We start from the raw sequence: 27899 nt of genomic DNA on the forward strand, positions 1-27899 counted from the left end.
CCCTGCCTCTCCTCGCTCTGATCTCATGACCAGGTGCTGTGCCATGAACAGAACTGTCCATGATCCTAGGAGTGTTCACAGGAGTGTTCACATCAAAGTCTACAGGAGTTTTCAAAAAATTTCACAGGAGTTTTCACAGGGTTTTCACAGGAGGTGTTACCAGGGGGAGTTCACAGTTGACTGAAACTCTTTCATTGACCTTTCATCCATTCTCTGCTCTTCCAAATCCAGTTCGACATCTTTAGTCTCAGGGGCAGCCTCTTGAGATTTTCTTAGATGGCGTCTATTTCTCGAAGAGATCTTCCATCTTCTGTAATGCATTATGTCATCACGATCAGACATCCACTTGCTGTTCTACAACAGCTTTCTTCCATTTCTTTTGTCACGACTGAATGGCTTCACCGAACTACATCTCCATCTCTCAGTTCTGAAAGTTCAGCTGCACCGCGATTGTAGTAGTAAGCTTGTTTGGACCTCTTGCTTGAAAGTGCGGCAGGGGCGTTTTCAATAGTTTTCGGCTGCAGCAATCGACTTGGCGTTGGTAGCTTCGTTCTCGTTCTGCGCCCAAACAACCTTTGAACTGGCGAAGCTGCCTACACCGTCAGTCGGCACATTTCTTAAGTCCAATAGGGCCAGAAAGGGGTCTGACTGTGCATGCTGAGACTTACTCATGAGTCTCTTGGCGATCTTCACAGCACTCTCCACTTTCCCATTCGACTGTGGGTACCTGGGTGATGAAGTGATATGATCAAACTTCGTACTCTGTTGCAAATGTATGGAAAGCTTCAGAATTAAAGGGAGGTCCATTGTCTGACACAATCTGATTGGGAAGTCCATGCCTCGCCAAATGGGATTTCAACTTTTAAATGATTTCAGGTGCCCTTTTATCATGCAGTCTGTCAACCTCAAAATAGTCCGGTAGTAGTCAACAGTGATCAAAAAATCTTTTTGATCAAACTCAAAAGATCACACCCTAGTTTCTCCCATGGGCGACTAGGTATTTCATGACTGACCAATGGCTCGTCTTTGATCCTGTTGCAGCGTGTTGCAAGTATCACACTTGCTGATGAAATCTGTGAGGTCAGCGGCCATATTGGGCCAATACACGAGACTCTCTGGCTCTTCTGATACAACCTTGTATCCCCAAGTGACTGTAGTGAATTCTTTCCATGATGCCAGGGCGGATACTGACTGGCACAACAACACGTTCACCCTTGAACACTATGCCGTTTTGAACAGAGAGCTCATCGCGAAAGGGGAAAAAGACCCTGGCACACCATGGCACATCATCTGACGACGTTGGCCAGCCGTCCTGAATCAGATCCTTCAGTATCGTCATTGATTTGTCTTCCACAGTTGCTTTTTGTAACTGGTCAATTGCGTTCCTCAGATATTGGCACATACTCAACCATGTTGATGGATTCAACGTCAAGCTGTCTGACATCAGCACATCAACAGCAAACACATCTCCGTCATCAGTCTCAGTATGTTTCACATGTGGAAGATATGCTCTACTCAGAGTGTCAGCAAAGAACATTTGAGATCCCCTCTTGTAGATGACCTCAAAATCGTACTTCTGAAGTCGTAACATCATGCGTTGGAGGCGGCGAGCACACAACAGACTTTTGCGCGGTATTGACTCCAATGGCTTGTGGTCGATTCCGGCGACCTTCCGTCCGTGAGACATACTGTTCAAATCGTTCCATGCCAAAGACAATCGCCAACATTTCTTTCTCTATCTGAGCATATTGTTTCTCAGTGTTGGTCAAAGATCGAGATGCATATGCTACAGGCTGACCATTTTGGATCAGACAAACGCCCAGTCCATTTTGTGATGCATCACACTGAAGGCTTGTCTGCGGCGTCATTGTCAAAGTACTTCAGTACAGGTGGTTCCGACAGAATATGTTTGATTTTTCCAAACACTTGCCATGAACTTGCTCATCCCACCTGAAGTTCACATCACTTTTCAACAGATCCCTCAGAGGTGCAGTCACTTCAGACAAGTTGGGTACAAATTTCTGAACAAAGTTCACCATCCCTAAAATCGCTGAATACCCTGCTTATCCGTTGGTGTGGGCATGTTTGTGATTGCTTCAACTTTCATGTGATCAATCTTTAATCCATCCGAGGTTACGACATGTCCCAGATAAGGCACCTCGGTCAGTTTCAGTTTCAGTTTGGATCTGTTCAGTTTGATATTTCTGTTCCTGCATCGATCAAGGAACTTGGACAACTTCTCATCATGATCAGCTTCAGCCACTTCATAAGTGTCTCCAACACCATAGATCAGAACATCATCATGTACAGCACGTACTCCATCCAAACCACATATTGCCTCATTCAAACGGCGCTGAAACTCCTCAGGGTGCTGGTGACAACCGAATGGCATTAAGAGCCAGCGATAACTTGGCCCCAAGGTGTTTCAAATGTTGTCAAGAAACTGCTTTCCTCCTCAAGCTGGATATGCCAAAATCCATTTTAGCATCTGCTAAAATTAAAGCACTTAGCGTTTGATAATTCCGCAGAATGTCATCAATTGTCTTTATTGGATAATGATTCCTCTTGAGAGCTTGATTCAGTGGTTTAGGATCTATGCAAATCCTTATCTTGTCAGTACCCTGTTTCTTGACCACAACAAGGGCAGAGATCCAGTCAGTAGGAACATTCACAGGGGTGATGATCTTCAGATCAGCCAGTCTTTCAAGTTCAGCCTTGAGTTTCTGTTGTAAGGCAAGTGGAACCTTACGACATGGTAGCTGGACTGGTGTCACAGTCTCATCTACTTCAAAGCGCAACAAGCCATCAAGTGTGCCCTCTCCCTCAAATACATCCTTGTAGCGATGGATTATGTCCGTAAGGTCCAATCTTGCTAACTCTGTAGAAACATCCCCACTACCTGAGATCTGGAAAATGTTCTCAAAGTTCACAGTGATTAGCTGCATTTGTTGAACAGCTATTGCACCAAGTATTGGTGGTGAGCCTCTGTCCCTCGTTATCAAGAATTCAATGGTGTATTCACCCTGATTCCTGGGATTTTTGACAGTCACTTCACACTTGCCAACAGTTTGAGATTTCACTCCATTGTACATTCGAAGAGTAGTATTGACCTGTGTTTCCAACTTTTCCAGGTGGGGATCCTGAAACACATTAGCGTAGATAGTCTCTGGCAACACATTGACAGTAGATCCACAATCTAGCTGAAATTTGACCTCAGTTTCCTTGATGAGGAGGACAGCAAAAATCTTCCGTAAATACTGTTGACTTTCACCATGTAATTGAACACTGTTCACATTTTCAACATCCACTGATAAAATATATTCATCCTCAGTATCCTCATCACTCAGTAGTTGAACATTGGCTTGACTCGACTGGCACACATAAGCAAAATGATTTGGTGGAGTTTACATTTGTTGCAAATTCTTCCCCATGCTGGACATTCCTTCCTGCCGAACACATGACTCGTCCACACAAAATTTGCACTGTAGAGACTGATCACTTCTGGTAGTCAATCAGGTTTAGTTTCCTTTCCTTTGGGTTTTGTAACCTCTAGTTTTACTGATAGCTTGCACATCCTCAGTGTTTGATAGAGATTTTAGTCTAGCAGCTGCTCTCTCATGGGACCTACAGATGTCAATACAATCTTTCAGTGATAGGTTCGAAGACTGCAGCAGTCTCTTGCGCGAGTGGAGTTATCACAAATGCCCATCACCATTCGATCCCTGATGAGACTATCTTCAAGCGTTCCATAATTGCATGTTTTAGCTAGAGTCCTAAGTGTTGCTACATAAGTATCAACAGATTCAAAGTGTTCTTGATTCCGTTTGTTGAAATTGAACCGTTCCCATGTTTCATTGGTCTGCATCCAATGCAGTAAGCTTCTAGTTTGTCCAATATTTTCTCGACTTTCCTCCTATCATTTTCACTGTCGAACTGCAACCCATCCAATATGTCTAGAGTCTCAGAACCAATACAAGTTAACAGCGTAGCTGATCTGCATTCATCAGAATCTGTCTTTGTTAGAAAGCAAGCTCATAGTTTCCCCACATTAGGTTTTGAACTTTATGAAATTTCTCGTCAAATCGCCCTTCAGATCAAGCTTAGGAGGCAAAGGAATGTTCATAGAATGCGTGTATCACTTGTGGTGAAGGAATATTTCCACTTTCATCAGCCATGATTGAGTAGTAGTAGCAGTAGTTTAAGCTTGTCCATATATTACTCCGACTAGCAATATAATCCGATTCACAGAAACTCCGTTAGTCACAGATTCAATATTGTCACACAAAACACCGCATGCTCTCCACTATCGAAATTAGGTGACACTGAACCACGTGCGTCTCGGCTCTTTCAATCAAAAGATATTCAGTCAGTAATGCACAATAATTTGTAAAGTTTGTCAGACGTACTCACTTCTGACACCATGTTAAGTTATATGTCATGTCTGGAGATGTCCTAGGAAGACTCAGATAACATGAAACTGTGGTGGGAGACGAACACTTTATTCCATGTTGGTTTTGCCTTGGCCTACACAGACGCACGCTGCCCATGGACCAGTCGTTGTGTACAGACTCTTAGGGAGTAATCATTATGCAACATGTGAAACTATGTATGATTTTCATCCAAAATGTTTTGTTAACGCAAGCAAAATTCATGCCTGTAGAGACACTTCTTTAATGTTTCAAATGGGTTATAATCATGATAATACGTGCGAACAGCTGCACATATTTATTTATAATTAATATAACGGATAATGCATATATCAATGCACACTTGATTACATGTCCAAAAATACTTGAATGCAGCCTGTTTCATTTAAAAAAAATCTATTCCATTATCCACAGTTCATTTGAAAAAGAAATCCTGATTTGTTTCAGTTCTTTCACTTTCATTGTTTTTGTGGAAATGTAATGTCACATTTCAATGTAATGTGCCACCTTTGTACAAGCTTTTGATACAATCTTCAATAATATTGTCTCGATACTATAGACCTATTCATTTAACTAGCTCCATTTATGAAGTGACAGAATCACCTGTACTGATCCATTTTTGTAACTTATCACAGAATATTAAGAGAGAAAGTTTGTTAGTTGGATATGCCTCTGTAGCAGGCCATGGAGTCATCCAACAGATGACATCCTGGAGTCATCCCACAGATGACATCCTTACCTTGTCAGCCTTCTGATACGGTTAACTTCTTTGGTCATGTGGACAAGGTGTCCAACCTTGTAGGCTTCACTTAACTTCGATGCCAAAGACCCGGGTTCAATTCCCCACATGGGTACAATGTGTGGAGCCCATTTCTGGTGTCCCCAACCATGATATTGCTGGAATATTGCTCAAAGCAGCATAAAACTAAACTCACTCACTCACTTAGCTTGGGCTTTGAACAAGCAATGGTAGTGAATGAGTCCCAAGTATTTATACTTTTACATTGAAAATAGGATATTCAAAGATGATTTGATTCAGCAAAATCTCTATATGACATGATACTTGTTTCCTGTGCAACAGATAACCCGTCATACCACTGAAACAAAAAAACAGAATGATGGACTAAGGGCAGATATCTGACCAAAACAAGATGGCGTCAACAGGACGTCGAATCTACCCCTCTGAGGACATGACAGCACAGCGGCCACGGTTATGGAGGGGGGCTCCAGTCTCGTATGTCCGATATACCACCAGAACCTTTGGCACCATATGTGACTCTTGAAGACGCTAGATACTCAGACATTCGTAAACGGATTGGACTTCCAAGGCTTCCGACACGAACATCAACTCTTCAAGATGGTTATGAGCAAGTACGTACTGTTTTCAAGAAACAATATTTCTCCTTTCACTCCTTTCTCCAGACATAGTTATTTTGGGGATAGGATCCAGACTATTTTAACCACAGTGTCAAGTGTTTGGTTTAACTGGAGACCAAATGATTTATTTTGGTATATTCTGAAACTATAGTGCCAAACCAAGTTCCCCCAAGAATATTTTATTATCTGAGTCGCATAGAGAGATTTTAAGAAACATAGTTTTTTTTCCTGACTTGAGTTTGAGTAGTCTTTAAATATTTGCAGAGGGGTCCTATTGTGGTAACCATGATGACAGAATGAGTTTTATTCCAGGTGTTGGAAGAACAGACAGATTTCATCAGGAGACATTTCCACATGAAAGAGTGCAAGAAGTTTGTGCCAAAACCAGACCAGAAGGTGAAAATTGTGAAAGATCTGAAGTAAGTGGAAACAACACAATCGGTAGACTGTAGCTGTGAAGATAGCTTACTGTAAATCATTAAATTAATACGTCACCATTTTAATGCGAGTGTGCGGGGTCTAGTCTAAAATGCATCACAAAATTAATGCGAGCTCGGGAATCTGATGATAAAATGTGACACCCTGAATCTTTGATGTTGTTCATTTTCTTTTCACACTTGTTTACCAAATAACCTAAATTCAGCTTATTAAGCAACGAATGGAAATGAGCTGACGATGTTTTGATTAAACTGCCATGTTTGATCACGTGATTGCTTGCTACTACTTGTCTTATGACAACATTTATAAACGTAATCCGACTTGAAAGACACAAGTCATCTTACCAAGGTACAACAAACACGTGGCTGGAGAATGTCTGGTCTGGCTGATGTGCTTGAGTGACTTTAAGCAATGACCAGTGATTGTAACCAGTGATAATTTCATGTGGTTTGAGATACCTGTAATGAGGAAGTGACCTGTATTGGTGTAATGTGTAGTGTCAACAGATTTACGTTTTCTGTCTTTTATTAAGTTCTCAAAAGTAGACATGGTCACACTGAAATGCATCATTATAATAATGCAAGAAGAGTACAGACACATTTTTCGCATTAATAAAATGCTTGCATTAATTTTTCATGATTTACAGTAATCATATCCAATGAGACTTGAGATATCTGTCGTTGAATTTTTATAAAACACACTTAATACAGCATGTCTTGTTTCATATATACTTAATGCTAAAACAACAGTTTCTTGGACAAACACTTCTGAACAGTGAATTTGGTGTTGGCATCAGTTAATGTTCAACAGTTGATGATACTGGAAGAAATTGTAAAATGCTAATTGTAAACAGATGCATTTTACAAATGTTTTTTTATATTGTTTATTCAATTTTGGTAAATTAGGAAATGAATCTCAGCTTAACATGAAATTTGTAATACTGTTGATAATAATTACTAAATCATTGAGATCTGTCACACCATAAGAGTGAGTGAGTTTAGTTTTATGCCGCACTCAGGAATATTCCAGCTATATGGCTGTGGTCTGTAAATAATCGAGTCTGGACCAGACAATCCAATGATCAACAGCATGAGCATCGATCTGCGCAGTTGGGAACCGGTGACATGTGTCAACTAAGTCAGAGAGTCTGACCACCCGATCCCATTAGTCACCTCTTATGACAAGCATGGGTTACTGAAGATCAATATTCTAACCCGGACCTTCACGGGTCTCACACCATAAGAAGAAGAATGCCTTTGTTTGAGGAAATAATAAATTAATTGTGAGAATATCATTAGCTATTATGTGTTTATCGCGGTCTGTGCCAAAAAGATTTTAACTTGGCCCTCAGCATCTTTTCTAGTATATATTATTATTGTTAACATATTAACTTTGATCATCTGAGCTGACTAGACCAAACAGAATACTACTTGGCTCTAGCTTTGGACTAGTTGCTAAAGTTTCAGTCTGTTGGCTATATATCCTAGTATATAGGTTGCATATGGTATACGGGCAAATGTCTATGTTCAGTCTTGACCAATGCAACCCTTTGAACATTCTGTCCATGCTTGGGAACTCAGTGCATATGATAAGAATGATTTTCCTAATAGTGATACTGAAAGCCAGCTTTGAGCTTGTAGACTAACAGGCACAGATTGTATGCTACACAGCCCTCATGCTGACTAAAAACTCAGAATTTACTCACAGTAGGGCCTGTAAGTCTCGCGAGGCGCTACTTCCTGTACTAAGCTGGTTAATTCCTGGTTCCCCTTGCGCGGAACAACTTGCGATATGCGAGACGGGGCCCAACTTACTTCCGGTACCAGATTTCCGGGTGACAAGTGTGTATTCAAGAACCAGTTCTGGTTCCAAATTGCGTGACTGCCAAATATGACTTACTAAACCGGACCAAGTGTACAACCATGCTTGGCTGTCACAGCTGTTGACAGTTGTAATAGTTGTCTAATTTGGGGATGGTTAGATGAGAAATTTATCATTCCTGCAAGGATTATCGGTTCAATACTGTCAATTGACAACCATAAGACCATTTGAAAAAGCCGGTATGTTTGTCACCGGAAGTACTAAACAACAGAAGGTCTCGTGAAGGTTTCACATGTTGGCAAAATAGGCACAAGAAACAAACGTCTCCTGGCATTCTTTGTAACTGCACGGAGACAAATGCTTCTTGTGCCTATTTTGCCAGCATGTGAAACTTGTTTTAAAATACCACTGATATAGCTACGAGATAACTCGTAGACCCGGGATCCATTCCCCACATGGGTACAATGTGTGAAGCCCATTTATGGTGTCCCCTGCCGTGATGTTACTGGAATATTGCTAAAAGCGGCGTAAAACCATACTCACTCACTCTCAGCATTAAGGGGATCAAACAAGGGCTGGCTGGCTGGCTGGCTAAGTGTCAGTGTACTCTGAATGGGGTAGCCATGTGTCATTATGAAGCATGTTATCTCAGTGGTATCACTGTAAACCCAGCATTAATCTTAACAAGCAGCCACACAAACACACTTTCATACATGTTGCTATAGATACGCAATAATCTGGAACATGATGTTAAAGCCATGTTTCCCTTTCCTCCCTTTGTTTTAGATGGGAGGTTTACCATATTTACAGACCTTAGGACTTTGGTGCTAAATTCTAATGCTATTTTTTTTATTAATGAAAGCTGAAAGTTAGACTATAATTTACTTTACTTTTTGTTCTGACCATGATAATTGCTCAGTTTTCCCAGATCTTCATAATTGCCTCTATTTGGAGTTGACATTCTGCGCAGTAAACCTTTCAATGAGTATGTCGGTAAAGATATTGTCTGCACTGTGCAGATGTCACTGTGGGGAAATCTTGTACAACCATGCTGGCTTGAGGAAAACAACCAGACCCAAGAACATGGTGACCAATGACCTGGAGTTTGCCCATTCCTTTCTTGTACCTGCAGGTAAGTTGTCACTGTTGTGATGTACATTTCTATTTAGTCTTTGAAGGGCATTTAGATGTGAAAACACATAACTTCAAGAATTTTATGGATGTCAACTTCTTTATTGTGAAGGGTCACGACGTTTCGAAGTATATTCTTACTTCTTCATCAGGTAATGATGTCACTACTATGTTATATTGTGTTGGGCTCATTCTTAGTGTTATGAAAGCCTCGATAATTCTTAGTGTTATGGAAGCCTCGATCATTCTTAGTGTTATGGAAGCCTCGATCATTCTTAGTGTTATGGAAGCCTCGATCATTCTTAGTGTTACGTTAGCCTCATTCTTAGTGTTATGGAAGCCTCGATCATTCTTAGTGTTATGTTAGCCTCATTCTTAGTGTTATGGAAGCCTCAATCATTCTTAGTGTTATGCTAGCCTCATTCTTAGTGTTATGGAAGCCTTGATCATTCTTAGTGTTTTGCTAGCCTCATTCTTAGTGTTATAGAAGCCTCGATCATTCTTTGTGTTATGTAAAAGCCTCATTTTTAGTGTTATGGAAGCCTCGATCATTTTTAGTGTTATGCCTTACTCATTCTTTGTGTTATGGAAGCTTTGATAATTCTTAGTGTTATGCTTGGCTCATTCTTAGTGTTAATCAAGTCTCTTTATTAGAGTATTCCTGGGCTCATTGTTTACGTAAAAGTAAAGTCACAAAGACATAGTTGATGTTTGGAGGCATTAAATGTTTTTCCTATGTTTTCAGAGTATGTGGATATGGTGAAGAATGAACGAGCCAAGCCGCCGGAAGAGATGCCAAAAGTGTCATGGTCTGCGGACCAAGCCATTCAGACATTTACAACAAATGCTTTTGGCAAGATTTCATTCGACATAGAGCAGATTGGGGGCATGAAGCCAGCTAAGGTAAATTGTGATAATATATGCATCTTGAATAAAACCTTTTTAACATTTTGTTCTCACAATTAATTCATTGTTAATGTATTAGGTGGCGTAAATAAGTTGCAAGATTTGGCTGAATACCTTTCTGATTGATTGAAATATCTTTAAAGGGGCAGATACAGCTAGAAAGGGAGAGGGGGTGGGCACACTCTTGAGAAGTGGGGGATGCACACTTCAATTTCACCCATTTTCACGAGAGTTTCGATGGTCATTTAATAAACATCAGGACAAAAGTAGGGTGTGCACCCCTGCATCCCCCCTCTGAATCCGCCTATGTCTTTACCAGTGATGTTGTGTATAGTGTTGTCAATGCAATAAACCTATCTGATAAACTTGTTTTAATGATATGATAAATATGCAGATGAATCCAAGCAGGAACTACTTTTCCAAAGCTCTGTGCATGGATGTAATATCTACTTGCTGAATAACAAATGGTCTCAGTTGGTTTAGGCCATCGATGTACTTCACTGCGGAAGACAGACTTTCCAGAAAAGCATCAAGGGCAGATGACCGATATGTTATGATCCAAGCCCTTCAGAACTGATTCACAACTGCCTGTGCCCAGTTGCCACAAGCTGCATGGGAAGTCTGTCTTCCACATGCACTAGGCTGTTGTGTTTGGGCGTTTGAATCAAACATGGTGCTGGTGTGTTTCAGCATCATTTTTTTTTCGCTGTTTTTAACAATGTTTCATTTCACTCAAACTCAACGGATATTGAATAAGTTGCTTCACTGCATGTTCCAACATATCGTTTAAAGTGCCTATTAAGCACACAAAAAGTTGCATTTACCTTGGAGTATAAATGACCTCACCACGTTTCAGTTTATATACGACTATCAATTCTTTTTCATAGAGATTGTCCTTGAAGTACATATATGCATTTTCTGTGGCTGAAAATGTCATGTGACAGTTGTATCAATGTTTTAATAAAATACTGTACAATAAATAAAAATCTTTTTTTATCTATTATACGACCCCCACCACGTGGAGTTACCTCCCTGCTATGCATGCACAGCCAACCAGGTAAGCACCTAGGCCCATATCATCATTCCTTCTGCTGTCACTCAAGCGTTCACACGTATTTACAACCTGAGTAACAAGCTGATTTACTTCTTGTAGAAGAATGTCTGAGACTTCAACACAACTGTATGTATGGTCTTTATTTCGTTCTTGGAAATGAAAAAGAACAGTTTAATTGACTTTGCAGTCTGTTATTTCTCATTTATTTGACTTTGTATTAAACTTTTACGCTAGCTTTCCCGTGGTTTACGCACGTGTTGCTATTCCATGGCGGGAAGTTTAGCGTGCCAAGTGGTTGTCATATTGCGTTATTAACCAAGTATTTCATGTCCCGTGGTCGCATTCACGTAATTTTCAATGTTTTGTAAGTATATTTATGCTGCTGGTTCCGGTGTTAGCTACATGCTTGCGTGTTTGCTTTCAGGCGTTTACTGGGTGTTCTGTCTGCGGGCAGACTATCCCTAGAGCCGACAAGCATGATAAATGCTTGTGCTGCTTAGAGAAGGCGGGACATAACCCTGATGTCTGCAAAATCTGTATGGCCTTTTCCCCCTGGGCCCAGAAGAGAAGGGCGGCGGATTTCCTTTTCTATAAGGAATTGCGAGAGGCGGGAGGGGAACTTACCCAGGTGGTCCCCCCGTCCAAAGCCAAAACAGCCAAACCAGCTAAACCTAGGTCTTCGCATAAGTCGCATTCCCAATGTAGTGGTTTTGATATGTCAATAATCACTCAATTGTTTCAGCAGCACATGGACTCCGTGAAGTCCCTTGTTCATCAGTCCGTTGGAGGTCTCCACCAGGAGTTCCTTGCCCACTCTGAACAGGGGACCGAGAGTTAGGGGGTGGGATCGCCGAGCCCGGCTCGATCCCTTAGCCTGGAGGCGACTGTCGATCCTTTGCCTTTGGCTTCGGGTCCAGACACCTCGGCTACCCTGGAGGGGGAGGGTTCTCTCCCAGTCCCCCTCTCGGTGCTGGCGCAGGGTCCGTTGAGGATTCCTGGGGTTCCTGTCCCTGCGCCACCCCGCCCCATGAGAGCGGAGGAGTTGGTTCTGCCCGGTCTTCCTCCCGTGTCTTGGGACTGGGGTTTGAGTAGTGTGTCGGTTGCCGGGCCGGGGAGCTCCATCGGCTATTCCCTTCCCTCGGTGTCTGGGGCTCGGCCTCCCACCGGGTCGGGGTTCGGATCCTCTTCATGAGGAGACCCGAATTCTGACTCGGGCTCGGGTGCCGAGTCTAGGGCTTCCACGGGTACTCGAGTACTCGAGGATGAGTCGGGTTTAGCTGGACTCGAGTCCATTTTCTAGGACTCGAGGACTCGAAAAGGGGAGATAACTCAAATTATTGGGTTACATTGACAGACTGTCTGCCATGTGCTGAGCATGAGCGGCCGTTAACGTCTAATATTAAGATAAGATATAACTTTATTATCCCGGAGGAAATTCTCATACATCCAAACTGTCTCAAAATGAATATGTACACAATTCACAACAATATACACAATACATAATTACATGCATAAAACGAAAGCTATTTACACAATAAAACTGACATGATATAATTCAATTAACCACATAGGTAAAGAGGCTGCATAATTCTAGTTGTTATCACATGGTGATAATTCAAAATATTTGTTGCATTCACGAATACTTGGTGGTATGAAAGACTGTGAGGTCTGTTTGTTTTGAGGGAAGGTAATCGACAGCAGCGTCCAGAAAGAAGTACTTCAAAATGGTGAGGTAAAATATGTTAACTATCAAATCTAATTTTAGTTGCCTTTTTGACAATCTGGCTCATAGATAAAGGGAATATACTCGAAATTCTGTTGGCAGTATTAACAATTTTGAAAAGTTTGTTTTTGTTGCGATCAGACGGACCCCCATACCAACATAGAAAATTGTAGGTCAACACTTTGAATAAAGGTTTGATGAAAACTGTCATTACGGTTTTGTCAATGCCTTGACGATAATAAGGTTCAGAATCAGAAATTTGGCCAGTAACAGTGGCGTCATCTGAGAATTTCACAGTAAACAAGTCATTTAATGACAAGTAACAGTCATTGGTATACAAAACGAAGAGTACGGATGAAAGAACACGGTCCTGTGGAGCTCCAGTAGAGGTTGAGAGGAAAGAAGATTGATAGCCATTGACCCTGCCATACTGAGTTCTCTGTACCCTGAATTCTTTAACCCATCTGATAATGATTTTATTAACGCCTAGATTAAGTAGTTCACTCCTCATAAGGTGTGGCTGTATGGTATTAGTTGTTAAAGTCTGCAGATGAGAGTAATTATTATACAGCGTTTGAGATTTCACTTCCTAAAATAATTAGGTAACTATCTTAACAGACATGGAGAACGATAAAAATCAAATGTATGGGCGATCTTGATCTGGATAGTGAAAAGAGAAAATAACCAAATGCCGCCTATGCGGTATATCACTGCGTTATGCAGGCAGTACAACCAGTACGATGAAAAAACAACATTTGGCAAGTAAACATCCAAATACTGATTCTGACCAATAGGAAATGTTAGTCACACGACGATATGAAGTCGGAAAGAAGCGTGCACTTGTGTGGTCGCAACACATGTCATGTCGTTTGTTTGAAAGGTATGAATTTCGAGTACTCGGGTCCGAGTCGAGTCTCACCCCTCGAGTACTCGAGTCCAAGAAAATGGACTCGTTGAAGCCCTAGCCGAGTCTATGGACGTTAGGGAGGTCGAGGAGCCGGAGGGCACATTCCGTTTCTCGTCGGCTCTCCGGGAGGTTAGGCAACGTATTGCCGAGTATATGCCCCAAGCCGCGGTACCCACATGTCACTCGGACTCAGCTGTGTTCCGCCTGCCGGGCGAGGCGTTTGCCCCTAGGCAACCCTCGCAGACACTGCTCCGTAGCTTGCCATCCCTGGTGCCGGACGTGATGGATCCCTCCTGGTTGGGACACGCCTTCGGTTCGATTTACCCAAACTCGTTAAGAGGTACCAGCTGTGGGAATATTCTCTGTTCTTTGTGCCGGTGGTTGACGAGTGCGTGTTCACTTCGGTCGCCCTCAGGGGAGGCTCGGCTTCCTCAGGTGCAGCCCCGGCTGCCAAGCAAGGGCGTTTAGTTCCACCGTTTGCCCTCGCGGGCGCCCCCCTGCAACAGGCATACCGGACTTATGAGGAAGTCTACCGGAATGCCATGCAGCAGGTGTGGGTAGTGGTCCATGAGGCCTACCTTTCCTCTATTCAAAGGTCGGCTCTGGAGGCGGAAGGGGGCACTGGGGACGTTTCCCTGCATGTTGTTCATCTTCGCTAATTGTCCGGAGTGCAGGCCCACCTGGCTAGAGACTCTTTGCGGTCTGCCGCGTCTACGGTGCTGTGCGCAGTCATGGGGATGCGCAAGCTGTGGCTGTCTACGTTCCATTACTCGGCAGCGACATAGCAGACCTTGCTGGCCCTTCCGCTCCGGCTGGGAGCGACATTGTTTATGGGGGCACAGCAGGTCATTCGGGAGGCTGCTGCAGCAGCTACCTCCTTCAAGGACTCTAAGGCCTTGTTTGAGCAACTGTAGGCTTCTCGGGTTCTGTAGCGGGTTCTTCCTCCGGGGCGCAGCCTACGCCTGAGTCTGCCGGCTGGCTTCGGCCACTGGGCAGAGGTTGGAGGAGGAGCCGTCCCGCCAAAGGTAAGGGCAAGGAGCAGGCCTCTTTGTCTGGCTCCCAGCAGCCTTTTTGCGGTCGCAGGGTGTCTGTCCCGACCTCCTGTTAAACCTGCAGGCTGTCACCGTGGGTCCGTCCCAGTCAGTTCGTCTGCAAGGGGCCACCCACGCCCTCTTACCACACGTCCCAGTGGGGGGCCGCCTCTCTCTATTCCTGCCGGCGTGGGAGAAGGCTACCAGCAACACTTGGGTGCTATCCACCGTCAGTGTCGGCCATCTACCACTGTGGAAGCGAGGCCCGCCAGAGTTCACCGGCATACGTCGCACTCTGGTGCCGTCATGTCCGGTCAAGGCGGGTATCCTGCGAGACGAAGTTCAGGCTTTGCTGGACAAGTCCGCAATAGAGCGCATACCACCGGGCGAGGAACAGGCGGGATTTTTTTTCTACACGTACTTCCTCGTTCCGGAGAAGGACGGCGGGTTCCGTCCCATTCTCAACCTTGCATGCTAGACGGTGCTCCCCTTCGGCATATCAACTGCCCCCAGGGTGTTCACCAAGCTCATGTTAGTGCCAGCTACCCTCGCAAGGTCACAAGGAAGGCGTTGTTACCCTTACCTATACGACTGGTTGCTCAGCGCTCTCACTCAGCCAGCGTGCCTAGATTCTACCCACACGGTGATAGACATTCTAGTTCGACTGGGATGGATCATAAACCTCAAGACATCCGACCTGGAACCACCCAGGACTTGGTTTTTCTCAGGGCGCGGTTCACAACTCACAAGGGTCTTGTCTCTTTGTCGCCCGACCGGGTCACCAGAGTACGGGAGATGGTGTCTTCATTCCTCTCAGCCCCAGGCACCAGCGCGGACTTGGCTCCGTCTACTGGGTCATATGGCGGCGACTATCTCTGTAGTGTGGCGGGCGCGGTTGAGGATGCGCACTATACAGCAAGCTTTGGCGAGTCCTGTGGGCTCACTCGGAGGATCTGGAGCAGTGTCTCACAGTCCCTGGGTGGTCTCCTCACCTTCATTGGTGGACCAATGTCGGGAATTTCTCCAAGGGGATCCCTTTGGAAATCCCGACGCCAGCTCTTACAGTTCAAACCGATGCGTCCCTCACGGGCTGGGGGGGTGTTCTGGGCAGTCTGTCGGTGTCCGGACTCTGGTCCGAAGCCGTAGCCCGCCTTCATATCAACGTCTTGGAACTGAGAGCTGTGCGGTTGGTTTTCAAGCGCTTCGGGGAGCATGTTCAGGGCCAGGTGGTTCGTCTTCAGTTGGACAACCGTATGGCCATGACATACATCCTGAAGCAAGGCGGCACGGTGTCCCTAGCGCTCCTTCGGGAGACGTGGGAATTTCTCCTCGGGTGCGACCAGTGCGACTGTCAGGTGCTTCCTCTTTCTCTCCCTGGGCTGGAGAACGTGCGAGCAGACGCTCTCTCTCGCTGGATCCTGGCCCCGCACGAGTGGATGCTCAACCGGCAGATATTTTGAGTTATCTCCCAGTTGTACGGATCGTTCCAGGTGGATCTGTTTGCGTCTGGCGGGACGAATCAGATACCCGTGTTCTGCTCTCGAATACCGGAGCAGAGGGCGTTGGCTTCCGACGCCTTCCTGCTGGATTGGACGGGCAAGGTGCTCTGGGCGTTCCCGCCACTACCACTCATTCCCCAGGTCCTCTCCCAGCTGTCCACCCAGCCAGCTCGCCTACTTGTGCTACTGGTACCGCTAAGGCCGTCACAGAGCTGGTTTCCGGTAATTCTCAGGTTTCTGGCTCGGGGACCTCTGCAACGAGCACTCACCCGTTGGCTGTCCGTAAGACTCTCAAGGTCTATATCACATGAACACAAAGGATCCGTACGGGTACCCATTTGTTCTGCTGTTACGGTGGCTGGAAGGCTGGGATGCCGGCTAGCAAACAGACCCTATCTTGGTCAGGGCAGTGGCCACGTCAAAGGCTTTTGGATCGGCACTACCCATTGACGAGATATGCTCTGCCACTATTTGGAGCAGGCCTAGCACTTTTATCAGGCACTAGCAGCTCGATACACATTCACGTGATCGTGCGCGTTTGGCAGTTCTGTTCTCTCCAGTGGACAGTGTCCTGCCACCCTGACCGAGTGAGTCTTGGTTATCTGGTTAGTTGACGCTGCTTTCAATTGCGTATTATTGATATATCCGCTGGTATCATATCCAACTCCTTTCGATTCTCTCCGGAGATTATGGTCTGTTTTGATTTGGTTTTTACCCCTTACGGTGCTCTCTAATAGATCATGATGTGGGCGGGTTTTTTTACTTTCGCACCCCCCCCGCAATTCTGTTCACTGATTTATTAAGCAGAAGGAATGATGATACGGGCCTAGGTGCTTACCTGGTTGGCTGTGCATGCGTAGCAGGGAGGTAACTCCACGTGATAGGGGCCGTATAATAGATACAAAAGATTTTTATTTATTGTACAGTATTTTATTAAAACATTGATACAACTGTCACATGACATTTTCAGCCGCAGAAAATGCATATATGTACCCCAAGGACAACTCTCTTCAAAGAATTGGAAACCTCTACAGGTTTAGCTAAATTTTAGGGTGTTCTCTCAGAGATTATTACAGTCATGGGTGTCCTCTTTGTATATATCCTTTTATGATATACTATGATACAGAAACATATTTTGTGGATAATTTCTATTAAAAAATAAACTTACCAATTTACAACAGTTGTTGAAATGAGATTTCCTTGAAAACTACTTCCAGACTAGATAATATCTGCTGGTGTCGAGTGAAAGTCAATATGGGTCACTCTTCTACTTCAGTATGCATATCTTGATACTGCTTAATACTTCCTAGAGCATTCATTATTGTTTTATTCTGATAAATTAGTCTGTGAAACCAAATAGTCTGAATATTCAAGGTACAAAGTGCAGCTATTAACATCGCTCACTCTTTCCAACACATTACCAAGTACTGTTAACGATTGATGTTCATGGTAAACCTTTTTCTGTTATAGTACATCCGAGTGGCTTCCACAGATTCTGAGATACATGTCATGGAGATGATGCTGAAGTACTGGAGAATACTGGAACCAGTTCCTCCCAAACTTGTCATCTCCGTCATAGGTGGGGCCAAGAACTTCAAACTGGATGGTAGAATGAGGGACACCTTTAACAGTGGTCTTATCAAGGTAAACAAGCTTTCCTTGTTGTCAAGCTGCAGTGATTTTTTTTAGTACAATTACTTTTAGGAATATTCAACAACGTAACTGTTGAAGGACACGATAAATTTCAATATAGCCTTCACATTTAGATCCAGAAATATATGAACAGTATCATTGTATGATATTCCTCCAGCGCTTCAGTCGGATTTGGCAGTGGGGTAGCCTAGTGGTTAAAGTGGTTTGCTCATAACACCTACAACATAGGTTTGATTCCTCACATGGGTACAATGTGTGAAGCCCATTTCTGGTGTCCCCTGCCATGATATTGTTGGCAGCGGCGTAAAACCATACTCACTGCACTTACAGCCAGATCACAGGGCAGACAACTCTTAAAACTTGCCTGCTGTGTCAATAAGGTCTTCATTTGACATGGAGCCCTCGTGATATGAAGTGAATAAAAATAACAGCAGTGTCTATTAATTCAATATACATTTTATGGCCATGACATATGACATGTTTATACCTATAAAAATAACTTCATTTCGATTTGTAAGGGAAACTTGTAAACTTACTTTGTGTGGTATGATGTCTTTGCAAGTCAGGTTTTTGTTGTTGTTATAGGCTGCCAAGACGACGTCTGCGTGGCTGATCACGTCGGGCTTCAACATGGGTGTGATGAAGGCTGTGGGCCAGGCCGTCCACGAAGGGCAAACCTTCCAGTGGGACAACGACAGGATGACACATGTACTGCGCTGTATAGGTATCGCCCCCGTGGGGCTATGTGAAGGGCAGACACTTCCTGGAAAGCTCTGATGGAAGGGTAATGATATATTTCACAATTGAAAACAAAATAATGTGAACAAATTTTGTGGATAACGGAGCAGAATTGGTGACTAAATCTCAAGAGCTGACTTTTATGATTGGTTTGTCAGTGTGTGATTCCTTGATTCCCAAGAATTACTTAAGAACTGACTTGAACAATTGAATGGTCCATCCAGTCAATCAGTGATATAACACTTCAAGACTCGGTGGTGGGGTATCCTAGTCATTTAAGCGTTCGTCCGTCATGCCGATGACCTGGGTTCGATTCCCCACATGGGAACAATATGTGAAGCCCATTTCTGGTGTCCCCCGCTGTGATATTGCTGGAACAATGCTAAAAGCAGCGTAAAACCAAACTCACTCACTCCAGACTGAGATATTATGCTGCTTGTCCGTGTCAAATCTATTTGAGGTTACTGCTCTTTGTTTGATTAACAGCTGATTGTATCCCAGATTATGGAATGTATCGGTCTTTTGTCAACTTTAACCGTGTGGAGCACGGTGATGTAGTGGTTAGCATGCTGGATGCATTCGAATCCCGGTGGAGACACCAAAATTTGTGATCTAGGTCTCATTCTGTGTTCTGTCCTTGGGCAAAGCACTTCATCCACATTGCACTCAGTCCACCCAGCTGTTCTAAATGGGTACCTGAGAAGCGGATGTACGGACCTATTCGGTCGCGCTTAGTAGCAGCTTTGAAAGTATCATTCCGTCAGGGTAATAATGTAATGCCAGAGAGCAGCATCGTGTTGGGTTCTAGGCTCAAAAATTGGCATTATTATTATTATTATTATTTTCAAATTTGTCATCTATGCTGTCTATATGGCTGATATAAGCATACAGTGTTTGAGAACTGTCTATGTGTTATACCAGGGTAAGTTCAATGCCAACTACCGGACAAGCAACACTATCCTCCACGGTCAGCCAGTCCATCTCAATGCTGACCACACCCACTTTATATTTGTGGATGATGGAATGAGGAACAGGTATGGAGGAGTAGCAGACTTTCGGGCCAAGTTCGAGGAGAACATCATGTCGTGTGAGTTTCTTGATTCTTCCATATAATCTGAAGTGTGCTCTAAATATTGGATTAAACCCATGATGGAAAAAGATTTGCTTTTAAAGGTGTATGTTGCAAGGTGAGGTTAAATGGGTTTTTTTCATCTCTTTGAAAATTATTGTATTAACAATTAACCTGTGAGTGTGTGGCAGTTTTCTGTTGGTCCAGGATTGTTGGACTTATGCCTCAGTGACAAAAAAAATATGTGACTTTTTTTAAACCCTGCCTGGTTCTCATCAAGGACTGGTTGCCTCAGATGATGAACCCATTTTTTTGTTTCCAGACACTTGTATATTTTAGATGTAATGATTATGATCAACTATGATTATAACTAACTAAAATAGTGGTCCCTTTGAGGGGCGGTGGGTAGCCTAGTGGTTAAAGCGTTGGCTCGTCATGCCGAAGACCCAGGTTCAATTCCCCACAGTGGGCACAATGTGTGAAGCCCATTTCTGGTGTCCCCCGTCGTGATATTGCTGGAATATTGCTAAAAGCGGCGTAAAATCTAAACTCAGTCAGTGAGTGAGTTATAGCTGTAGTGTACTGTATATGATGATTATGATTGAAAGGGGAAGTTGGTGCTACCAATGTGTTCTTACTCTGCAAGGTTTAGGGACAGTGGGGTGGTCAAGTGGTTAAAGCATTCGCTCATCACACCGAAGACCTGGGTTCAATTCTTACATGGGTACAATGTGTGAAGCCCATTTCTGGTGTTTCCCACGGTGATATTGCTGGAATATTGCTAAAAGCGGTGTAAAGCTATACTCAACTCACTCTGCTAAGGTTAATGGAGTCATGGAATCAGTATTCCTCTGCATTGTTCACTGCCTGTATGGTTTTGCATCTGTTTCCAGCAAGGGGCATCCCTGTGGTGCTGGTGGTGGTGGAGGGTGGCCAGGATGCCCTCATGGATGCCGCCACGTCCTTGAAGCAGGGCATCCCTGTGGTGGTGTGTGCTGGAACCGGGAGAGCAGCGGATATTCTCGCCTATGCTTTTACCCACACAGTTAAATCACCCAGGTAGGTTGCAATGCATGTACTTGTACCATATATTACCGTCTGTAAGACGACCCCATGGATAAGACGACCCCCTTCTTTTGACTGGTTTTTTTGGTCCTCAAAATTTGGCTTATAGACGGTAATATATGGTACACTTAAAGTAAGGTGCTGTATGCCCTCAACACACCAATGTGAGTTGCTATGTGTTTGCCAATATATCTAAGGCAAGTAGCTCTGTGTTCCGAAGTATATTTAAGGTGAGTCTAAGGCCCCCAGCTGAGTATTTACCTGTACATTTAAGGCACTATGCATTTACCTGTATGGCACCCATGAATCGCTTCATTTACCTTATGTTTAAGGCACCCATGTGAATTTCTTTGCATTATCTGCTCATTTAAGGCACCCATGTGAATTCTTTGCATTAATCTGCTCATTTAAGGCACCCATGTGAATCTCTAATTTACCTGTACGCAAGGCCCATGTGAATCATTATGCATCTACCTGTACATTTAAGGCATCCATGGCACCCATGTGAATCTCTATCCATTTACCTGTACGTTTAAGGCACCCATGTGAATCATTATGTACCTGTACAATCATTAATGCATTTACCAATATCGTAAGGCACCCATGGAATCGCTTATTTACCTGGCACCCATGTGAATCTCTATCCATTTACCTGTACGTTTAAGGCACCCATGTGAATCTCTATCCATTTACCTGTACGTTTAAGGCACCCATGTGAATCTCTATGCATTTACCTGTACGTTTAAGGCACCCATGTGAATCATTATGCATTTACCTGTACGTTTAAGGCACCCATGTGAATTTCTTTGCATTTACCTGTACGTTTAAGGCACCCATGTGAATCATTTGCATTTACCTGTATCATTTAAGGCACCCATGTGAATCTCTATGCATTTACCTGTACGCTTAAGGCACCCATGTGAATCTCTATCCATTTACCTGTAAAGGCACTTATGCTTAAGGCACCCATGTGAATCTCTATCCATTTATGCATTTGTACCATATACCTGCTTTAAGGCACCCATGTGAATCTCTATCCATTTATGCATTTACCTGTACGCTTAAGGCACCCATGTGAATTTCTTTGCATTTATCTGCTCATTTAAGGCACCCATGTGAATCATTATGCATTTACCTGTACGTTTAAGGCACCCATGTGAATCTCTATCCATTTACCTGTACGTTTAAGGCACCCATGTGAATCATTATGCATTTACCTGTACATTTAAGGCACCCATGTGAATTTCTTTGCATTTATCTGCTCATTTAAGGCACCCATGTGAATCTCTATCCATTTACCTGTACATTTAAGGCACCCATGTGAATCTCTATCCATTTACCTGTACATTTAAGGCACCCATGTGAATCTCTATCCATTTACCTGTACATTTAAGGCACCCATGTGAATTTCTTTGCATTTATCTGCTCATTTAAGGCACCCATGTGAATCTCTATCCATTTACCTGTACATTTAAGGCACCCATGTGAATTTCTTTGCATTTATCTGCTCATTTAAGGCAACCAGGTGAGTTGCTGTGCACCCATATATAAGTGTGCCCATGTGAGTCAATATGAATTTACTCTATGTTTAAGGCACTCATGATTACTTATTGTTTTGTTTTGTTTGTTGTTCAACGTTGCACTTAGCAATATTCCAGCTATATGGTGACGATCTGTAAATAATCAACACTGGACCAGACAATCCAGTAATCAACAGCACTAGCATCGATCTACGCAACTGGGATACGTGACATGTGTCAACCAAGTCAGTGAACCCGACTACCTGATCCCATTAGTCGCCTCGTACGGCAAGTATGGGTTGCTGAAGATCAATTCTAACCTAGATCTTCATGAGTATGATTATTTTCAACAACACAATACATTACTCATGTTCCATCTGTCTTCTATTCAGCAGCGGTGAACGTTACATGAGAGAGAAACACTTGCGAGTCCTGGAGCACAAACTGTTCAAAGCGTTTGGGAAGTCATGGGGCAAGAAGGCTGAGACTGAGAGTGTCAAATACATGGAGATCGTCATGGAATGTTGTCAGTACGAGGAGAGGGTAGGTTGTGGGATATCTGTGCAATTCAAATATTCTTATGTTCCAATGCCATAATATATCGCGCATCTGAAGTAGTCCCACAGATGACAAACTTATCATGTCAGGGTTAACCACTTTGATCATTTATGTTAAACCTCAAGTGACATCACACTATCGTCTCGCAAGGTTCTTCTTTGACCCAGTTAACCTCTACAGGCAGTTTCATGGGCATTCTCCAAGAAATCCCAGGGATTTTCTACAGAATTTCCGGGTCCTAGGGATGTTCTGAAGAATTGCCTGGAGATTTTCTGAGGAATAGCCCTTGACTCTGAATTATTTTAAAGTTTTGAATACGATTGTAAAATATCACATTATTGAAAACTGCCATTTTGCCTTTGAAGAGAATTTATAGCTTCAGTTGTGACCAACTTTGTGGGTTGTTCAGGCAATTATTGTGTCAAATATGCATGGATTAAGAGTCATGTGATACTTGTAATTAGAGCATTTTGATATGTCTTATATTTAGTTTATGTAGTTCAATGATCATCATTATTGTATCATTTCAGATCATAATCTTCCCTATCAACAAGCATGAAGATCTTGATCTTGCCATTTTGTCCGTCCTTCTGAAAGGTAACATAACTGAATATTTCATTCCCTCTTGACTGTCTTACATGTGCCCACAAACACAGACTACTCAGTTGAGAATAATCAATCAGCATTAACATATCTAAAGTACAAAATTATTGTGGTGTAACAGAAAGTAACAGAACTACAAACATCAAACTGATATATTGTTGATCAAAATGCTATATAGGCTCACTCACTCACACTCACTCACTCACTCACTCACTCACTCACTCACTCACTCACTCACTCACACTCACTCACTCACTCACTCAATCATATCACTCACTCACTCACTCACTCACTCACTCACTCACTCAAACATCACTCACTTGTGTTTGCAGGTGGAGGTAAGGCAGCGAACACCTAGCTGCTATATATGCAATAATAGGCTATATACTGTAATCACAAATTTTTTGCATCACAATATTTTTGCGAGTGGTGACCAACAGACTTTTTTGCATCATGATCTTTCTGCGACTTGCCTAATTCTCAAAAATAGATTGCAACTGAAAGTTCTACCTACTGTAAATGCAATCACATACATGTATTAAAGGTTGCCACTAGTATTGAACTGAGCTCAGCAGAGTACTTTCGTGTGTATGCTGTCAGTGATGTTTTCCTTAAAACAACACACGCTACACAGGTCAGATAAGCTGAAAACAGTTCAAAGGGATTATATTAATTGCAATGCCTCTATTAAATTGTTGACAATGACAATTGTCACCAAAGCTGTTAACCTCCTGATAAGTGTGATGAAACCTATCCTCGCCCATTGGATGGTGTCGGCCTACCAAACAGTCTCTAAAGACAAAGAATCTGTGTTGTGTGGTTGGCGCCTGTCTGGACTATCAGACGTACTGTTTGAGTATCTTTTGTTCGAGTATCCCTTGTTTGACATGTGACATGTGAGTACCAGTAATGCTGGTAATTAGTGTTCCCACAGTTGTGTCATTGCTTCATTGTATGTATTGTCTAGATCTGTTGTTGATCATTGGCGGATCTAGAGGGGTTCAGGGGTTCAAACACCCCCTTTTGAAAATGACTTAAGATCACATTGAAGTTAATCTTTGCATTGTCGGAGCTGAGGAGCTGAACTCCACCCCTTTCAAAATTCCTGGATCCACCTCTGTTGATTATATGAAGATAACGAGACACGTTATTTGTTGATTGTTTATTGAGTTTGACCAGCAAATTGCGTCATGATATTTTTGCAAGCTCAAGTCATTCGCAATTTCGCAGAAAATATCATGCTCTCAAAAGTTTCGTGATTTACAGTACTCACTCACTCACTCACTGACATGTGTTTGCAGCTGGTGGTGGAGTTAAGGCAGGGGACAACAAGCTTGACCGGTTGAACCAGCTGAAACTGGCCTTGACTTGGAACAGGGCAGACATAGCTCAGGAGGAGATCTTCCGGGAGGACGTCAACTGGAACCAAGGTATGTGGACATCAGTCCGATGTAGGTCGCTGTGGCTGTTGTTTGAAGTCCTATATAGTCATGAAGATACAGCTCAACATAATGTGTCAGACATCAGTCTGATGTAGGTTGCTGTGGCTGTTGTTTGAGGGCCAATATGCTCATGAAGTTACAGCCTGACATAATATGTCAGACATCAGTCCGATGTAGGTCGCTGTGGCTGTTGTTTGAGATCCTATATGCTCATGAAGATACAGCCTGACATAATATGTCAGACATCAGTCCGATGTAGGTCGCTGTGGCTGTTGTTTGAGATCCTACATGCTCATGAAGATACAGCCTGACATAATGTGTCAGACATCAGTCCGATGTAGGTCGCTGTGGCTGTTGTTTGAGGTCCTATATGCTCATGAAGTTACAGCCTGACATAATATGTCAGACATCAGTCCGATGTAGGTCGCTGTGGCTGTTGTTTGAGATCCTATATGCTCATGAAGATACAGCCTGACATAATGTGTCAGACATCAGTCCGATGTAGGTCTCTGTTGCTGTTGTCTGAGATCCTATATGCTCATGAAGTTACAGCCTGACATAATGTGTCAGACATCAGTCCGATGTAGGTCGCTGTGGCTGTTGTTTGAGATCCTATATGCTCATGAAGATACAGCCTGACATAATATGTCAGACATCAGTCCGATGTAGGTCTCTGTGTTGCTGTTGTTTGAGATCCTATATGCTCATGAAGTTACAGCCTGACATAATGTGTCAGACATCAGTCCGATGTAGGTCTCTGTGGCTGTTGTTTGAGATCCTATATGCTCATGAAGATACAGCCTGACATAATGTGTCAGACATCAGTCCGATGTAGGTCTCTGTGGCTGTTGTTTGAGATCCTATATGCTCATGAAGTTACAGCCTGACATAATGTGTCAGACATCAGTCCGATGTAGGTCGTCGCTGTTGCTGTTGTTTGAGATCCTATATGCTCATGAAGATACAGCCTGACATAATGTGTCGTCAGACATCAGTCCGATGTAGGTCTCTGTTGCTGTTGTCTGAGATCCTATATGCTCATGAAGTTACAGCCTGACATAATGTGTCAGACATCAGTCCGATGTAGGTCTCTGTTGCTGTTGTTTGAGATCCTATATGCTCATGAAGATACAGCCTGACATAATATGTCAGACATCAGTCCGATGTAGGTCTCTGTTGCTGTTGTTTGAGATCCTATATGCTCATGAAGTTACAGCCTGACATAATGTGTCAGACATCAGTCCGATGTAGGTCTCTGTTGCTGCTGTTTGAGATCCTATATGCTCATGAAGATACAGCCTGACATAATAATGTCAGACATCAGTCCGATGTAGGTCGCTGTGGCTGTTGTTTGAGGTCCTATATGCTCATGAAGATACAGCCTGACATAATATGTCAGACATCAGTCCGATGTAGGTCGCTGTGGCTGTTGTTTGAGGTCCAATATGCTCATGAAGTTACAGCCTGACATAATATGTCAGACATCAGTCCGATGTAGGTCGCTGTGGCTGTTGTTTGAGGGCCAATATGCTCATGAAGTTACAGCCTGACATAATATGTCAGACATCAGTCCGATGTAGGTCGCTGTGGCTGTTGCTTGAGATCCTATATGCTCATGAAGATACAGCCAGACATAATATGACATCATCTTTCTGATACTGAAGCTGGTTAGCTGTACTCTTTACACCCAAGACTTATTACTGTAAATGAATCAAACAAAGTGGAAACATGATGATATATTGGTAATTTTATTCTAAATTTCAAGACATTCTCATGACATTCTCTGTTTGTCATAATTTATTTTTTTTAAATTTGGAAAGAGAAAATCATTCCCTGAATTGTGGTAATTGTATTTTCTTTCATTCTACTGCAGAACATTTGATAGAAGCAATGACCATGGCCCTAGAAGAGGATAAGGTGGACTTTGTGAAACTTATCCTCAATCAGGGCATCATCATGCGAGAGTACCTCACTGTACAGAAACTGGAGAGCCTCTATAACAAGGTGAGTACCTTGATATAGACTGGAGAGTCTCTGTAACAAGGTGAGTACAGGGATATAGACTGGAGAGTCTCTGTAACAAGGTGAGTACAGGGATATAGACTGGAGAGTCTCTGTAACAAGGTGAGTACAGGGATATAGACTGGAGAGTCTCTGTAACAAGGTGAGTACAGGGATATAGACTGGAGAGTCTCTGTAACAAGGTGAGTACAGGGATATAGACTGGAGAGTCTCTGTAACAAGGTGAGTACCTGGATGTAGTCTGGAGAACATCTATAACAAGGTGAGTACCTGGATGTAGTCTCGAGAACATCTATAACAAGGTGAGTACCTGGATGTAGTCTGGAGAGTCTCTGTAACAAGGTGAGTACCTGGATGTAGACTGGAGAACATCTATAACAAGGTGAGTACCTGGATGTAGACTGGAGAGTCTCTATAACAAGGTGAGTACCTGGATATAGACTGGAGAGTCTCTATAATAAGGTGAATGCTTGGATGTAGACTGGAGAAGGAGGGAGAGAGGGAACATGATTTTTTGTTTCTAAACTTGAGAAGTCAAAATCATATCAATATCATTATGCACTTACAGATTCCCAAGCATGGCTACCTCCGTCCTCTGTTGACACGGTTTTCAAAGAAGCCAGATTTCAACTTGAGTGACATTGGTGCTTTCCTGACGAAGCTTCTTGACAAGTACGATGATGAGAAGTTCCAGGAAGCTGAAGGTCAGAATGTGCCCGTCATCAGCCAATCATCTAGTCTCAGAAAACCCAAGATGACGTTTGAGTCAACGGACACGGATGATACTGAGGAAAAAGACCAGTTCAAGCGGCCATTCAAACAGTTGCTTATATGGGCTATTCTCATGAACAGGTAGGTTGTTTATTCTTTGGTTACATTCATTAGTAACACTGAGGGTTGGTAATGTATCTATGA

The 27899-nt window shown here is 43.2% G+C and overlaps 1 protein-coding gene across 1 annotated transcript in view; it reads left to right on the plus strand.

Annotated features, from left to right (window-relative positions):
- Positions 1–27899, plus strand: part of LOC124259337 (transient receptor potential cation channel subfamily M member 3-like) — a 57254-nt gene that overhangs the window by 703 nt on the left and 28652 nt on the right. Inside the window, 14 exon segments of the mRNA XM_046693463.1 lie at positions 5509–5798; positions 6117–6223; positions 9083–9195; positions 9940–10097; positions 17785–17958; positions 18553–18699; positions 18701–18751; positions 19627–19792; positions 20668–20833; positions 22755–22902; positions 23448–23514; positions 24822–24950; positions 26836–26966; positions 27553–27836. Coding sequence (XP_046549419.1) covers positions 5664–5798; positions 6117–6223; positions 9083–9195; positions 9940–10097; positions 17785–17958; positions 18553–18699; positions 18701–18751; positions 19627–19792; positions 20668–20833; positions 22755–22902; positions 23448–23514; positions 24822–24950; positions 26836–26966; positions 27553–27836 — 1976 coding nt within the window. The 5' untranslated portion in view covers positions 5509–5663.

The sequence above is a fragment of the Haliotis rubra genome, unplaced genomic scaffold (assembly GCF_003918875.1).
Source record: "Haliotis rubra isolate DU_JTF1 unplaced genomic scaffold, ASM391887v1 Scf118, whole genome shotgun sequence".
NCBI classification, from domain to species: domain Eukaryota; kingdom Metazoa; phylum Mollusca; class Gastropoda; order Lepetellida; family Haliotidae; genus Haliotis; species Haliotis rubra.